The 16,997-nt window shown below is 38.1% G+C and overlaps 1 protein-coding gene across 3 annotated transcripts in view; it reads right to left on the bottom strand.

The window, feature by feature from the left end:
- The window catches only part of efemp1 (EGF containing fibulin extracellular matrix protein 1), a 33,971-nt gene that overhangs the window by 5,151 nt on the left and 11,823 nt on the right, over positions 1-16,997 (bottom strand). Inside the window, exons 5-7 of one of the 3 annotated variants that reach the window (XM_026943170.3) lie at positions 7,648-7,770; positions 5,326-5,445; positions 1,627-1,746 (exon numbers count right to left, since the gene is read on the bottom strand). In XM_026943170.3, coding sequence (XP_026798971.3) covers positions 1,627-1,746; positions 5,326-5,445; positions 7,648-7,770 — 363 coding nt within the window. The remainder of the gene's footprint in view (positions 1-1,626; positions 1,747-5,325; positions 5,446-7,647; positions 7,771-16,997) is intronic. The other 2 variants (XM_026943172.3, XM_026943173.3) reach the window with 2 other exon arrangements.

The following is a 16,997-nucleotide window of genomic DNA, read 5'->3' as shown; positions in this document are numbered from 1 at the left end:
GCACCCCCAATTCCTTGCTTACAAAAATCTGGATAAGTGACTAACATGACTAAATTGGACAAGAGTTACCTTTTAAGGTTTAACTATAATTGATTAGTTTATGGCAACAAAAAAGACAATTCGAAGTGGTTATGTTTTGTTTTATAGTGGTGCTTCACATTACCTTCTGACTAGCGCCAAGGATTCTGAATAGTTTTGAATTTGAAGTGAAGAATAAAGCATACATGGGTGTTATAAAGCTAACCTTGGTGTTATCCTTGATTCTGAGCTCTGAGCCTTGACAAACAAATCAGTTCTATCGTTAAAAATAGCTACTACCAGTCAAGAATTATTTCCAAACTCAAATCATTTCTGTCTTTCCATGATCTGGAAAAAGTCATCCACGCCTTCATTACATCACAACTGAACTATTGCGATTCTCTCTACCTAGGTCTTCTCCAGTCCTTACTAACACGCTTGCACATGGTCCAGAACGCAGCTGCAAAACTGTTGACTGGTACTAAAAAGCGTGATCACATTACCCCAGCTCTGGCCTCCCTTCACTGGCTCCCTGTCCATTTTAGAATTCAGTTTAAGATTCTGCTGATTGTTTTTAAGGCTCTTAATGGGCAGGCCCCATCTTATATCACAGACCTTATACGTTTGCATTCAGTTCCTAGGTCTCTTAGATCTGCTATTTAAGTTCTCTTACATGTCCCACGGTCACATCTCAAACTAAAACGTGACAGAGCCTTTGCAGTGGCTGCTCCATGCCTCTGGAACCAGTTGCAACTTGACATTAAAAGTGCTCCTTCCATTTATGCTTTTAAATCTAGGCTAAAGATACATTTTTATTCTCTGGCCTTCGCGGCCCACTAATCTTTCAATCCGTTACGTCTGTAACTCTGTGCTCGTCCCCTGCTGTTTGCTAGTCATGGTTGCTGTTTGTATGTGTCAGTTTCATTGGTATATGTTTCTCTATGGAGTTTTATTTACTTATTTATTTATTTATAGTTATTTTAGGGTGTTTTTTTGATAATATGACCTTTGTACAGTACTTTGGTCATATTAAATGTGCTCTAGAAATAAAATTTACTTACTTACTATACTACTTTGTCCACTAGTATTTAAACATTTGGTTTTCAAAAACCACATTGTCAATTTGCTAATCAGACAAGGGTGTAAATAAAAGGTCAAATAAAATGTGAAAATGCTTCACTTTTTGATCTAATGTCTCTAGTCCTGTAGATCATCTCTGGGCTGATGAGCTTCCTTCAGCTAAATAGTTCGCAAAAAATGCATGTGAAATGCAAAAAATGCAAACTACAACAGAGGATCTGTTACAGAAGTCTGCCAGTGCAAGGCCCCTACCATAAGATATCCCCTGTCTGCCTCAGATATATCAATATATATCAATCAGTGCTAACAACAGTGTGTGAAAAAGACTAGCAGATAGTAGCTAGTAGTATAACTATTAGTTAGTAGTGTAATGAGTAGTTAGTATGCATTATCACACAGTGTCAAATAGTAGGTGCTAGCCAGGCAGTTTGTTCTGACTGTTAGTCTGGCTGTGGAGGCATGAAAATGAAATGCTAAGCCTGGGATCACTTTGAGCCAATGATATCGACAGTAAGAGGTCACACCCACCTAAACAGGAAACGGAGTCTGGTGCCAGCTCATAGCCCTGGCGACAGTGGCAGATAAAGGACCCCATAAGGTTGTAGCACTGATGATCACACGGCTGACTCACCTGACACTCGTTCACGTCTGAAACAAAGATCATATCAGGTGGTCTTCAAACTGACATAATGCTGAGACAAAGACAAACTAATATGAATATGAAAAATGCTTTGCAAATGTGAGGATGCCCCAAAATCACAGTAAGATTACTGCTGCCATTATTTTGTTTGTAATATATTATTATTATTTATTGTTTTTTTTTTTTTTTTTGCATGCACTTCACAGCTAATACACTATGTACTTGACAAGTACTTGGAAATGACAAATCAACGAATGATACGTCACATCACTAAACAGTCCTCGTAAGAACAACAAAGTATTTTAACATATTAAATGTTCATCCTAAACTTTTTTTCTGCTAATAATCCTGTGATCATTTAGAGAAATTCAGACTGTTGTGGCCTGCTTTGAAAAAAATGATCTTGAATCTAGTAAAATGTAGTTAATATTTATCATTAAGATTATTATATATATATATATCATAATCTTAATGACATATATATATATATATATATATATATATATATATATATATATATATATATATATATAAAGCAGGCCACAACAGTCTGAATTTCTCTAAATGATCACAGGATTATTAGCAGGAAAAAAAGTTTAGGATGAACATTTAATATGTTATATGTTATATATTCATATATATATATGTATGTATTTATATGAAGCATGAAATTGTCTTTTTTGTTTGAAATTAGAAACAACATCTAGAAATAATCTTTATCATACTTCTACATTAAGAAATATTATAAACCAACCGAAAAATAATCATAATGTCAAATAATGTCAAAATCATGTCAGAACTTTTTTTTTACCTTTATTTAGAAATTTTAACCTATAATTTAAAGTGAAAAACAATATGAAGCACCTTTAGATTTTATCACGGCATTCAATCTTTTCGGGTCAGAGTCAGTTTGGCACATCATGACTCAGCAATATTTTGCCATTCTTCCTTGCAAAAGCATTCTAAAAGCATTCTGTCAAATTGGCTGGGCATTTCCTGTGCACAGCTCTCTTCAGGTCACCCCACAGATTTGTGATTGGATTTAGATCTGGACTCTGGCTGGGCCATTCCAAAACCCTGATCTTGTTTTGGTGAAGCCATTCCTTTGTTGATTTAGAGGTTTGCTTCAAGGTCGTTGTCATGCTGAAAGGTAAAATTCCTCTGCATCTTAAGTGTTTTAGCAGAAGACTTAAGGTTTTGTGCCAAAACTGACTGGTATTTGGAGCTATTCATCCACTTTTTATTATTCCATCCACGCTGCTTAAAGGCCCAGCTCCAGCTGAAGAAAAGCAGCCCCAAAGTATGATGCTGCCGCCTCCATGCTTCCCCGTGGGGATGGTATTCTTTTGGTGATGTGCTGTTTTTTTTTTTTTTTTTTTTTTTTTGGGCCAAACATATCTTTTGTTATTACGGCCAAAAAGTTCAACTTTAGTCTCATAACACATTATTCCACATGGTTTTGGGAGATTGGATGTTTTTTTTTTTTTCAGGGCTTCAGTCTTGCCACCCTACCCTGTAGCCCAGACATATGGAGAATTTGTGAGATTGTTGTCACATGTACAAAGCAACCAGTACTTGCCAGAGATTGCTGCAATTCTTTTAATGTTGCTGTAGGCCTCTTGGCAGCCTCTCTGAGCTGATTTCTCCTAGTCTTCTCATCAATTTTACAGGGACGTCCTGTTCTTAGTAATGTCATTGTCGTGACATATTTTCTTCATTTGTTGATTATTATCTTTACAGTGTTCCATGGTATATCCAATGCCTTGGAATTTTTTTGTAACCCTCTCTTGATTGATATTTTTCAACAATGAGATCCCGTACCTGCTTTGTAAGCGCTTTGCGGCCCATGGCTTTTCCAGTTGGATGTTACCAAGATGATGTCATGAAAACCCTAACAGAACAGCTGTACTTTCTTTGGGGTTAATCAGTCACTTTTATTGAGGGCAGGTGTATACTAATTAGTATTAAACCTAAGTTTGAATGTGATTGGTTGTTTCTGAACATTGCCACATTCCCAATTCTAAATGGGTGTGCACACTTATGCAAGCTGGGTATTGGAAGTTTTTGCTTTTCTTTTCTTCTTTTTCCCCCTAAAACATTTCTGGGTGTTTGTCATTTGATTTTTATGTTGCAGTTTCATAATAAAGGTGACATGGTTTAACTTAGTTTCATTTTTTTTTTACATCACAAAAACCTGCCATTTAACAGGGATGTGTAGACTTTTATATCCATTGTATGTCCCTTCCACATATACAGCCATCATCACTATCATTGTAATATTTAAAAATAACATCAAACAAAACATTGTTGGTCTCATATTGCTGTAAATAAAAATAACTAGAATGGGTAGACTACTGCACTGACGCACAACATAAAGCATTGATAAAGTAGCCAGTATTCTAGTATGAATTTTTCCATGGAAAATGTGTTTTTGTGATGAGTCAGTTTGGTACATACATATACACATACTATACATACAAATAATATATAATCAAATTATCATGAATGTGGCTTGTTTCTGCATGTTTGAGCGGTATTAATCCTTCTATAATAAAGCACATGTAGGGCATGGAACCAAGTGCAACAGCACCCCCAATGGTTTTAAGAAAAATACACAGAATGCTATGAAGAAGCGAGGCTGGGGCTGATTTCTTTCTAGTCCAGACTGTAGATTCATGCAGCCTATCAGTGACAGTTGTAACATGTCATCAGCACTGATTTAGAAGGCACATTTAAAATACAATCACATTGATAATGAACATGAACAAGGTGGATTGTGTATCATTCTTTTATCCAAAATGCCATTGGAGAAGAAACTAAAATTATATACATTGGGCACACATTGTACAATCAAAATACAAAGTAAATGGTGTTTCTTTTTTTTTAGTTTGTACCAAGGGGCTACTTTTCTGTTTACTGTGTTTGGTATTTGGAGGCATGAATCCAGCTTGAAACACTTTAAATTAGAAATCACATATTTAATTGTTTGTGTCATCGTGATATAATGCACTGATCAACACAAATAGTTTCACTATTGATCTATTGATAGATATTAGATTTTAGGTCTCTTGTCTAACATAATGACCAGCCGTCACTGCTGAGAAGTGTACTAGTTTTTTTCTATGTGGTTTTACCTGATTAATAAAACCAGTCTACATAGTATCTCTCTCTCTCTCTCTCTCTCTCTCTCTCTCTCTCTCTCTAAGAGTAATTACAATTCAACACCTCTGTTTTTCCTCTTCCCATCCTTAGTGTGCAAGAGATTGGGAAAAAAAAAGCCTGGCCACGAGTTACTAACAGATGTCCTAAGAGTGTAAACAAAGGCCATTTGAAAATGGCTTTGCAGGTTTGGCTGAAACTCGGGACACTTTTCTACATATTAGAGAAGTGCATTTTTCTTTATTTATATGTACATTTTACACCTAAATTCTTGTTTTTGTCTCTTCTTTGGTTCTTCTTTGGATAATGATGCAAATTTTGAGGCGTATCTCTACCTCTCTTTTTCCCCTCACGCATTTTTACAAGTTGACCCTAGCTTAACACACTGTTTGTGTGCAGAATCAGATTCACTGGATTGAATCACTCACCCACACAGCTGTGGTTGTTGCTGGCAAGCTGGTAGCCACTATTACATTCGCAGTAGTAGGATCCTGGGACGTTCACACATCTGTGCATGCAATAGTGTGACATGAGGCACTCATCTCTATCTGTGGATACACACCATAAACACACACAAACATGTTCTGTTGACAGTGTTCCCAGAGACTGTCCAAAAAAATAATTTATCCAGTGTTGAGTGTTTGTGACACGCTATTCTGTAAATAGCAAATATGTCATATATGTATGTATTATATAATTTTATACTACAGCACTTTTAAAGTCTCGATTCTACCTGGTTAGTAGATGTTGATTAATTTTCCATAAGAGCAGCTCTTACAGTAGTGCTGGCTGTAATTCAAATGACAGGTCTATATTAATTCACTGGGATTTGTATGGTGGGTGATCGCATAAACTAAGGCTAATCTGTTGTTATTTAAAAAGGAAAAACATATACGTAACTGTTGATATGGTGAAGCTTTCCGTAAAAACATGTTCATTTAGCATTTATGGAAGGAGACTCCAGTGTCAGTTCTTTGTAACAGTCAGTAAGTTTTCCGCCATGGTAAAGTCTTTAGGGGGGACTTTGCGCCTTCTGTTTTTTATTGGCAATATGGAAAGCTGCATTTTTGTATTATTATTATTATTATTATTATTATTATTGTTTTTGTTGTTGTAATATCTTCAAGAGAGTAAAAAGGACTGGTGAGGGAACTACTGTTTATAGCGGCTATAACGTAAGTGATAACAGGGACTAACTTGTATTGCGTACGCGCCACAAAATTAAATGTAACTCTAAATGGATAAAGCACCACATTAAAAGATGTAATCATTGGCAAATCACTTCGGGACCTGCCGTTAATGGAAAATAACCTCAGGGTGGTAACAGTAACACCGCTTCATGTCAACATTCCCTCATGTTTTATTCCTTACTGGACTTATCATGCAAAATTATACAATATAGTAATATAATAATCGTAGTCTAGCAGTATTTTTGTCCGAGATTTGCATGACTCATTCTCAACTACATAGTCCCCTCCAAAAGTACAAAATGGCTTGCTTTTCTCCCATAGACAGCTCTCTGGTCTTCACGTTGGTTTATCCTTTTTTAACAACACATACGGTCTTCACATTCAAAACCAAGGGCTCACATCAAGAGTAGACATTCAGAGCTATTAAATGTTTAAAGAATCAATCTAACAGGACATGTCAGTCACACGTACCAATATTTTTGATCACAGGAAAAATGGGTGGGTTCAAACAAAAGATGTCATGTTCTTTAAAAAGATGTCAGGTTGTTTAACAAATCTAGATGAAAATATCAGGAAAAGAAAACTGAAATTCTGATCTATATCTATCTTCTCATATTCATCTTTTGATCTCAAGCCCAAAATTTTTATTGTATAGCAAAAACTAAAAAATTAGCTTTGCCATTCCAGTACTTTTGGAGGGGACTATACTTTCCCTAGTAGTTTCACTGTAGTTACTGAATAACCGATAGTAGGTAGTAAACTGTAGAACTGTATAATAAGCTAAAAATCGAAAACAAAAATATGTGATTTGTAGAAATATGTTATTGCAAGTACACTGCCTGATATTGTGGGCAAATCTCTCTTGCGCAAATTAATTAGTGAGAATTATTAATTATTAGTATGGTTGTCTGACCAAGTGTTCATGACTCTGTTGGCATAATTATTAAACCATTACAATCATTTCAACATGACTCTCACAATTATCCAGAACTATGTGAAAGAGTGTACAGCGTCACATTCAACACAAACTTGTAAGCCGATGTTACGAGCTAGGTTGCACAAAGACCAGCACAAAGAGCTAACATTAGCAAGCTAGCAAGCTAACATATGCGCACTAGTTAGAACATCTGGTCACTTTTGGGGTGTGTATTTTTATTACCCTATCTGGTGACATTTGGTGTAACATTTCAATAGAGGCATGTACTCAGCATTGAGTTTAGTAGAGCAAATCCAAAACATATTAACATAGTCTATTGCAGGAGTCGAAATACTGGCAAACAGTTTAATGCAGGATAAGAAACAGGACAAAGCAAGCAAGAGTCAAACACAAAACTAGAAGGAAACATAAAACTAGAAATGTGAAACTATGAATAAGGTTCAGAATTGATGCTTAATAAAAGAGTTCATTAAAACTTCAGAAAGACAAGGCACGAATACACAACCTAATCAAGGCGAAACAAAGAACAGGTGAACACATCATGGTAACAAATCAATGTCAGTAAAGAGACAGAGCCAAAACAGAAACCATCGAAACATGGTTTACAAAAGCAGGATTCTCACCCACACATTGGTCACCATTCTTCTGGTAGCCTGGTGGACATTGGCACAGGAAAGATCCTCGAGTGTTATAGCAGGTCTGATCTGCACTGCATGTGTGTCTGCCTGTATTACACTCGTCTATATCTGCACACACATGCAAACATGCACAGACACACACACACACAAATATTTATTAAATATTATTTAGCCATGCACCAAAAGAAATTTGGCATCACAGTGGAGCCACGGGACGCATTGCCACCTCACAGCTCCAGGGTACCGAGCTTGGGTTACTGTCTGTGTGGGGTTTCTATACAAGTTCTCCCTGTGAGTTCTTCGTTTCCTCCCAAAAACACGTCAGTAGGTAGCTTGGCTAAAATACATTGCCTCTGTGTGTGAATGAGTGTGTGATTGTGTATGTATGTGCATCCCATCCAGGTTGTATTCCTGCCTCACGCCAAGTTTTCCCAGGATAGGCTATGGATCCACCATAACCCTGATCAGGATAAAGTAGTTACTGAATGTTAATGAGTAAGTGAGCGAGTGAGTGAATGAGTGCATGTATTATATCAGGTGTTTGGAAAAATACATTAGATTATAGTTATTGGATATTACATAAGACACTACACATATCTCTGCTGAAACTTCCTCTTGTGTTTAAATATCCACCTTGAGGTTTGAACTGTACAACATTCTGGACCATCTGTACAGATTTTTATATACAGTGTAATCTTTGAGGAACTATGGTGAGAATTTCTTAAATTCATACTTTATGTTGGATGGGGTACCTCTTTTATGGCCATACAAGAAGGGAAACGGTAGGCTAATTCTTGGATCTTAGGTCTCCATCCTTTAAAAATGTAATATATTGAAAATTTATTACAGTACATTCTATACAGATTCTGTAATATATTAACAACATATTGCAATAGATTCCATTTTCATGCAGACAGCAGATCAGGGTTTTCCAGCCCATAGAAGGGTGTGGTGGGACGTTCAATGAGGCTGATCATATTTCTCCCTAGTGGTGGCTTGACTGTGTGGGGAGGCTCCTGAGGTTATCCGTCATGCTTCAGTGAAGATTAATTTCATTCTCTATAAAGCTGGCCAAGATACAAGTCCATGCACATGTTCTTACATGCATACAGTATGGATACACCTAAAAAGAGTTATATGCAAACGCACAAACAACATTCAGTTTACATTAGGTAGCTAACTCTTGCTTGTTTGAAGAAAACAAGTGTTGTGTCTGAAAATGGAAATGGAAACACCAGAAATTTCCACAAGTTTTGACACTGGGCTGAGGCCGAAAATGTGAGATTATGTGTGTAACCATGGTTCTGACCAAAACCTCCCAAAGTTAGCCTATCTAAGATTCCCCCATATCAATTGTCAAAGTTTTTCTTCTGGCACTTCTCATAGAGCCAAGTGATGAAAGTGTTCTGGTAGTCCTCCACTTATATGAAGAACCACAGTCACATAAGGAAACTTCCATTTTAGAACTGGTAGAGACATATCACAATAACGTCCTAATAGTGTGACCCCCAGACTATATTGAACAACTCTCAGAAACAGTATTGGTATGATCGAGAATTGAGATTGAGATAGGAATTGCTGATTTTGCTCTCTATTGAGGAAGATAGAGAGCTCACCACAGAGCACATGGGTTGCAATAAAGCAACATTTAGTCTGTAAAATTTGTTCAAGGGTAGAAGGTGAGATGGTGAGCCATGGTGAGGCTTCACTTAATTCCACTCAGGAGGTAGCCATAGTACACTTGAAATAACATTTAATGGAAGAAGGAGCTTCTTTACCTCTGTTCGAGTAAGCCTATGCAATCACTTCCTTTACTCAGTAGGCTAACCTGTCTTTAGACTGCAGAGCTGCTTTATGGTGTTCCCTAAAACACACAGATATCTGGTCAGTGACTCGCAAGCTGGTAATCATCCCGACATAGCTCTTGAGAGCTCTCATTGGAACCAGGGTTTGGGAACATGGGCACATTCTTATCTATCAACAGATCGATACTGTAAGTTTATTCATGTGCTGGGATGCCAGGATCTTGGTCAGGAAAGGTGGGTGCAGCCTCAGTGTTTGAACTCTGGCCCCCAACGCAGACACTGTACTCTATATGGGAGATGTGTGGCCACTTGGAATTTCACGACCACATCCATAATTGAGATGGCCCTGTATTCTGCAATGCAAAAGACATTTACATTTCTCAGATCTAGAATGGGGATGATTCCACCTCTCTTTTTTGGAATTGATATCTTAAAAAGAACCAGCCAAGTTAACCATTTAACAGTTTACTCTACAGCTAGATGGCATGGGTCTCATACCTTTGTGGGGTGGACCCCATGTTTAGCGGTGAACTGTAGGCACTGTTCTGATGTTATCAAGCTCCAGCATTTCAGAAGCAGAGGGGAGCCACTTGTCAACCCCATATTTTCGTATATGATTTCAGTGAACTGTGCCTTGAAAATGTGGCCATGCTCTGATCTGGCAGTAAACCATTTTAGTGTTCTGGGCTGGCTCAGTGGCACCAATGTGGCCCACACTAATGCGTCCTGCACAGTTTCATCCATTCACTGGTGCTATTTCTGAATCCCAACATTGAGGGAATAGTGTGATAAGGATGCCTAAAGGTAACCTGCCGCCTATCTGGTTCATGTTTCAAACAGAAGAAGGTGATGAATGGGTTCCTCCTGAGCTTGTTCACAACATACCTGTCCAGGTCCTAGTAACAGGTGGCACAGAGTGTTTCATCAGGCACCAGCAATTGTATTTGCCCTGTCACCTACAGTAAAAACAATTCAATACTCTGCTGCTATGGCTCCCATATGGAGTGCTGACTCCACTGTCGCCAGTGATTCTGTACCTATGCCAGATACATAGTATACTCTAACTTTCATGTAAAGGGCAGGACTGGTCAAACATTCTATGGGAGCGGGTGTGATTTATCAGTAGTGTCTGCGGGAGTAGGTGGGATTGGTCAGAATTAATTTAGAAGTGGGTGGGAATGGGATTAAATACAGTCCCACAGACACCTCTAGCTGCAAATGCATTAAAGTGTGTTGTAGCATAATCTAGTTTAGTATACTTTAAGTGAACTAGTTTGTCACTTGGGGAAAAGAGTATAAGAGTATAAGTAATAAGTCAAACACAACAATTACCATCACCCAAGGTGTGTGTCAACACACAATCATTTGACAGTGCAGATTTACCAACAACAAATTTAGTCTTATGAGCCAGAAACAATGAATTGGGGTGTTTTTTTATTTTAGCATTATTGAATCAACTTCCTCAACTGCCAATAAGAGAAAAAAAGAAGATTTAATAAATAGTGATGCAAACAGATGTTTTACATAAATAATGACGTACAGAGTGTGTCTCCTTGACAGTCTGTATTTGTTTGAATGTCTTTTTTATTAGTCTTTTTATTAGTCCATTGAAATATACTTTCACAGTTTGCAGAACATTTGAATAGAAACATATCTGATGCATAGTGAGTGCACTTTCACTCAGTACAGGAAGTTGGATCTAATCCTTCGAAGTCTTTTCCATGTACGCTTTGCAAAGGTCATCAGAAATCTGCAGCCCTAGAAAGCTCAAGCCAGTAACTGTTTCCATTTACACATCATGCACTTTCTGAAGTCAACAATGAGATCCTCTTTGTTATGGGTTCTTTAGTATTCTACTCAAGGGGTCTTGAGGGGACTTCTACAAAAGTAAATGTATGCTCTTCTTATGTATAAATAATGATGAAAAGATTGTACACCAAAAATTCAGATCTAATCGATATCACTAGGATGAATACCAGTAAGTAAACTGAACTCGTGTCTTTTATTCCTGCACACTCACCTGCTTCATTCCTTGGCCTGAGTTCAAAGTGCAATGAAAACTGCTCATGTTACACTGGAGCTTCCAAAACGCTCAGGTTCTCAGACCAAACGCTCCGGATAAATTGCTGATATACTTGTTGAGACGAGTGAAAAAATGCATTCCGATGTCAACATAAAAAGTTACTTTAAGATTAAATAGAAAAAAAGATTGTGGTGTTGGTAGTCTACATTAAGAAGGATGAACTGCAAAAGATTAATGGTGACTTTGTCATTTTCCATAATGTTAGTGTTCATATATTACAGAATGGTAACCAAGTTAACTTACACAATGAAAGTGAAAAACCTCCTAAACATAATTTAAAACTTCATTTATCCTACCCTAACCTAACCTTACTTTACCTTGCCTAAGGTAACCTAACCTAATGTATGCTATGGTAACCTAATCTAGCATAACCTAGTATCACAACCCAGACTTGTAGCTTTCATTAAGCAGTCTTGCACGTTTCATCTTCAAATATGGCTAAGAACCTACTACCTTTACAGGAAGAGACCATCTTACATTATGCACAATAAACACACGTTTACTTGCCAGTAACATTTGACATGATTAAACTGATGTATGGAAGTCCTTTTGTGTAATTGTAATGTAATTTGTTCACTGATTGGACAATGTCTACCTAGCCTATCCACTTTTAGTTTCTCCAAAGGCATTTTGGAGAAACATATCGGGTTGGGAGAAGCATGTCGGGCTGTTGATTGCATAATCAAATTAAACTATAGGATCTGCATCAGTGATATCACTGGAGACTTTGGTTTAACTGAAAAAGAATTAAGAAGAGATTTAAAAATATGGTCTTTCAATCTGGCTCTTGCTTCTCTGTCTTTCTTTTATGATGTGATCTACTTGTACCAGGTAACTGTACCAGGTCTGCATACAAAGAGATTTTTACAGCCCTAACCATATTCAATCTTCTCATATGTTCAAGAAGATCTTGGGTGATCTGCACTTACCCCCACTCTGTGTAGCAAATACCTAAGAAATGGGATAATTTTTTGCTAAACATAGCTAGTTGTACTTAAGACTGGAAATATATCAGAAGAGATGGAAACAATTCTATAGTCATGTCAGACTAGACTAGGAGTGTGTGTGTATGTGTGTGTGCATATATATATATATATATCAGTCAGTCAGTTCTCGAAGTGAAGTTGATGTGTTGGATAAAGGGAAAATGGGCAAGCATAAGGATCTGAAGGGCCAAGTTGTGATGGCTATGCGATGGCAGGTCTTGTGGGATGTTCCCACTACGCAGTGGTTAATACCTACCAAAAGTGGTCCAAGGAAGGACAACTGGTGAACTGGTGACAGGGTCATGGGCGCCCAAGGCTCACTGATGTATATGGGGAGTGAAGGCTAGCCCGTCTGGTCTGATCCCACAGAAGAGCTACTGTAGCACAAACTGCTGAAAAAGTTAAAGCTGGCTATTATAGAAAAATGTCAGAACACACAGTGCATTGCAGCTTGCTGTGTATGGGGCTGCGTAGCTGCAGACCAGTTAGAGTGCCTATGTAGACCCCTGTCCACCACCAAAAGTGCCTACAATGGGCATGTGAGCATCAGAACTGGACCATGGAGCAATGGAAGAAGGTGGCTTGGTCTGATGAATCATGCTTTCTTTTACATCACGTAGATGGCTGGGTGTATGTGCGTTGTTTACTTGGGGAAGAGATGGCACCAGGATACAGTATGGGAAGAAGGCAAGCCGGCGGAAGCAATATGATACTCTCTATAATATTCTACTGGGAAACCTTGTGTTCTGGCATTCCTGTGAGTGTTACTTTGTACATATAGATGTTATGTACCACCTACCTAACATTGTTGCAGACCAAGTACACCCCTTCATGACAGTGGTATTCCCTAATGGCAGTGGCCTCTTTCAGCAGGATAAAATGCCCTGCTGCACTGCAAAAATTGTTCAGGAATGGTTTGAGGAACATGACAAAGAGTTCAAGGTGCTGACTTGGCCTCCAAATTCCCCAGATCTCAATCTGATTGAGCATCTGTGGGGTGTGCTGGACAAAGAAGTTCAATCCATGGAGGCCCCACCTCACAACTTACAGGACTTAAAGGATCTTCTGCTAACGTCTTGGTGCCAGACACCAGAGTCCATGCCTCGACGGGTCAGAGCTGTTTGGTGGGGGAAAAAAAAGGGGACCTAAACAATATTAGGCAGGTGGTTTTAATGTTATGGCTGATTGACGTGTGAGTGTGTGTGTGTGAGATATGTATATTATATACATATATATATATATATATATATATATATATATATATATACATATATATATATATATTTATATATATATATATATATATATATATACACACACAATATAATGTATAGTATAATATAATGTAGATTATATATAATTTACATAATATATAATGTAGATAATCGATGTTATATCACTTATATGGTGCAGTGGTAAATGTTTCAAATGGTCTAATCCTGCACAAAATTGGCCTAAAATTAATAATGCCCTAAATATTTTTGCTTTAGCTATAGAAAAGATGACTAGTTGATTACCTTTCGGATTACCAGTCGACTAGAAAAAGTTAATAGTCTTGCAATCCCTACATGCCATGTTACAACATACACAGAAACCCGAAATGGTTTATTAGAACTCATATGGCTGTATCTGAAATCAGCTATTGTGTATCTCATTTAACAGTGGCAAGGGACACAGCAGCATGGCAAACACACACGCACACACAAACACACACACAGCGTGTGAGAGTGATGTCATATTTTGGCCACTGGCCCCACCTGGAGTCTTAAGTCTGAGTAAACAGAGCTCAAAGCCCCACTTGGTCCTCGTTCCATTTGCGCCTCCCAAAAGCTCCCAAACCTGGGCTGACCTCCCACTCGGCCACCAGGAGAGAGGAGGAAAAGAGAGGAGGGAAGTGCTCGGATAGCGTGAGCAAGCCCTGTGAATGTTTGTGGAAAAAGTGAAGAGTATTCTCTCTCCCCCAATTTGTTCCTTTCCCCCTTTTTTCTAGTGCTAATGTTTCATTTAATCAAGTCAGTTGTTTAAATGACATGGATAAATTCTACTCTGTCTTAATTTGTCTTAGCCATTCAGCTACTAATATAAATTCATTTTTTAAAATATATGCCACTTTATTAGGAACATCATACTAATACTGAGTTGGACCCCGCTTTGCTCTCATAACAGCCTCAATTCTTCATGATTGCATAACATAATTGTTGCAGATTTGTCAGCTGCACATTCATGCTGTGAATCTTCCATTCTACTACATCCCAAAGGCACTCTACTGGATTCAGTAGGAAGTAGCCAATATAAGATGGGTAAATTGTGGCCATAAAGGGCTGCACATTGTCAGCAACAAAATGCAGATAAGCTGTGGCATTCAATCCATGCTCTATGAGTATTAAGGGGCCCAATGTGTGCCAAAAGAACAGTTAATACAAGGCAGGTTGGGTCAATGGATTCATGCTGTTGACACCAAATTCTAACCTTGCAGATGCATGTTGCAGCAAACATCTTCGACAACTTTTCAACTGTCTAGTTTCGGTGAGCCTGTGCCCGCTGTGGTCTCAGTTTCCTGTTCTTAGCCGACATCAGTGGAACCTGATGTGTTTGTAGCCCATCCGCCTCAAGATTCGATGTGTTGTGCATTCCGAGGTACTTTTCTGCTCACCATGGTTGTAACAAGTGGTTATTTGAGTTACCTTCTCTGACTGCTCTCATCAACAAGGCATTTCCACTTGCAGAGCTGCTGCTCACTGGATGTTTTTTTGCACAATACTGTGTAAACCTTTAGACACTGTTGTGCATGAAAATCCCAGGAGATCAGCAGTTACTGAAATACCCACACCAGCCCATCTGGAACCAACAACAATGCCACGGTCAAAGTTACTGAGATCACATTTTTTCCCCATTCTGATGTTTGATGTGAACATTAACTGAAGCTCTTGACCTGCATCTGCATGATTTTATACACTGCTTTGCTGCTACATGATTGGCATGTTAGATAACTGCATGAATGAGCAGGTGTATAGGTGTTCCTAATAAAGTGGCCAGTGAGTGTATAGTACTGTTCAGTTAAATGGATTGTCTGTAATGTATTAGACCGCAGCTAGACAAACAAAGAAGCAAACCTACAATAGGCATGCTACAATATTTAAATGAGTAAAATCAGTAGCTCTGAAGAAGCTAGTTTAAATGTCTTTACTGATGATCCTAGTGTGGTGAGTCATAAGTAACTTCCTTTGACGTACAACTGTCAATCTGCGCTTTGACGCTCCCCCCTTGCCCTATGGTTTTAAACACATCCGTTTACACTGTAATGGAATTCAGAGGATATCCAGCTGCCCTGTGTCCTTTTCTCCATGAAACCTCAAACCTCATGCCAATTGTTTTTTGGCTACAACGCCCATGCAATGTTCTTTTTTTCCACCAGATATGCACTGACATGATAGAACTAGCTGTATTCACCACACTGGGGGGCATTTGGTTTGTGTTTTCACTCAGCTATTGTAATGGAAAGAGGGATATTGTCCAAAAAATGACTTGAGTCATCTTGTTTACACAATTTCTTGAATACTGCAACTATTCCCTGGAAAAACTATAAGCATGGACAAAATATGTGAAGTATAACCATCTTGTACATTTCACATCAATTTACGTGCCTGTCATGTATTAGCCTTGAGGGGATACTTTCACTCGAACCTTAAACACGTTTAAAAGTGTTAGCACTCTACATGACAAAGCAAATACAGCTCCTAAAGGAGTATTAACAGGATATTTTATGACACATGTCGAGTTGCTACACATGATTAGGGGAAACTAGAATTTTGTGTTGCATCATGAAACCATTTGTCTTCTTTCCTACTCCCAGAGATCTGATCTTTTCAGAATTTCAATTCTTTTATTTGGCTTTTAGTGACAGATAAGGCTTCCCAAACATGGCCTTTACTAAGGAACAGTGAAGATCAATTTCAAAGTGAAAACAGAAATCTTTCCCTGGCGCCACTACAGAAATGCCTCTCTCCAGTTCATGACCTAAAATAAAATCAGGTCCAGAGCATCTCAGATGGACAAGAAGAATTAACATTCCGAATGATCCACGGTCTGTTGACCTTTTCATGGCCAGTGGAATTTTTGGGATGCTTTGATGCTTCACTGGTCTACATGAGCAGTTCACATACAAATGCCTTCTATCAACCAAATGGAACTTCAATTTGGGCCTTGGGAAAGACAGATAGCTATGATACTGGAGATCCATATGAGAACAATTAACTAACGCATTCACTTCAAGTGATTGGTGATGATTTTACTGGCAAAATTTTCTAATTGTATCACACCCACTTTTTTCTTTCAGAAGACCTCCAAAATCTTGTTTCTATCATATTTGGTAGAAAATTTATTTCACGAAAAATGTGACAAATCTGTTGCCATTTAGTTACAAGCCAAATGTAACCTTCATACAAAGATGGATGAATGTCA

This window comes from Pangasianodon hypophthalmus, chromosome 28 (genome assembly GCF_027358585.1).
Source record: "Pangasianodon hypophthalmus isolate fPanHyp1 chromosome 28, fPanHyp1.pri, whole genome shotgun sequence".
In the NCBI taxonomy this organism is placed as follows: Eukaryota; Metazoa; Chordata; class Actinopteri; order Siluriformes; family Pangasiidae; genus Pangasianodon; species Pangasianodon hypophthalmus.
The sequence above is the reverse complement of the archived record's forward strand: the minus strand, read 5'-3'. Positions and strand labels throughout refer to the sequence as shown.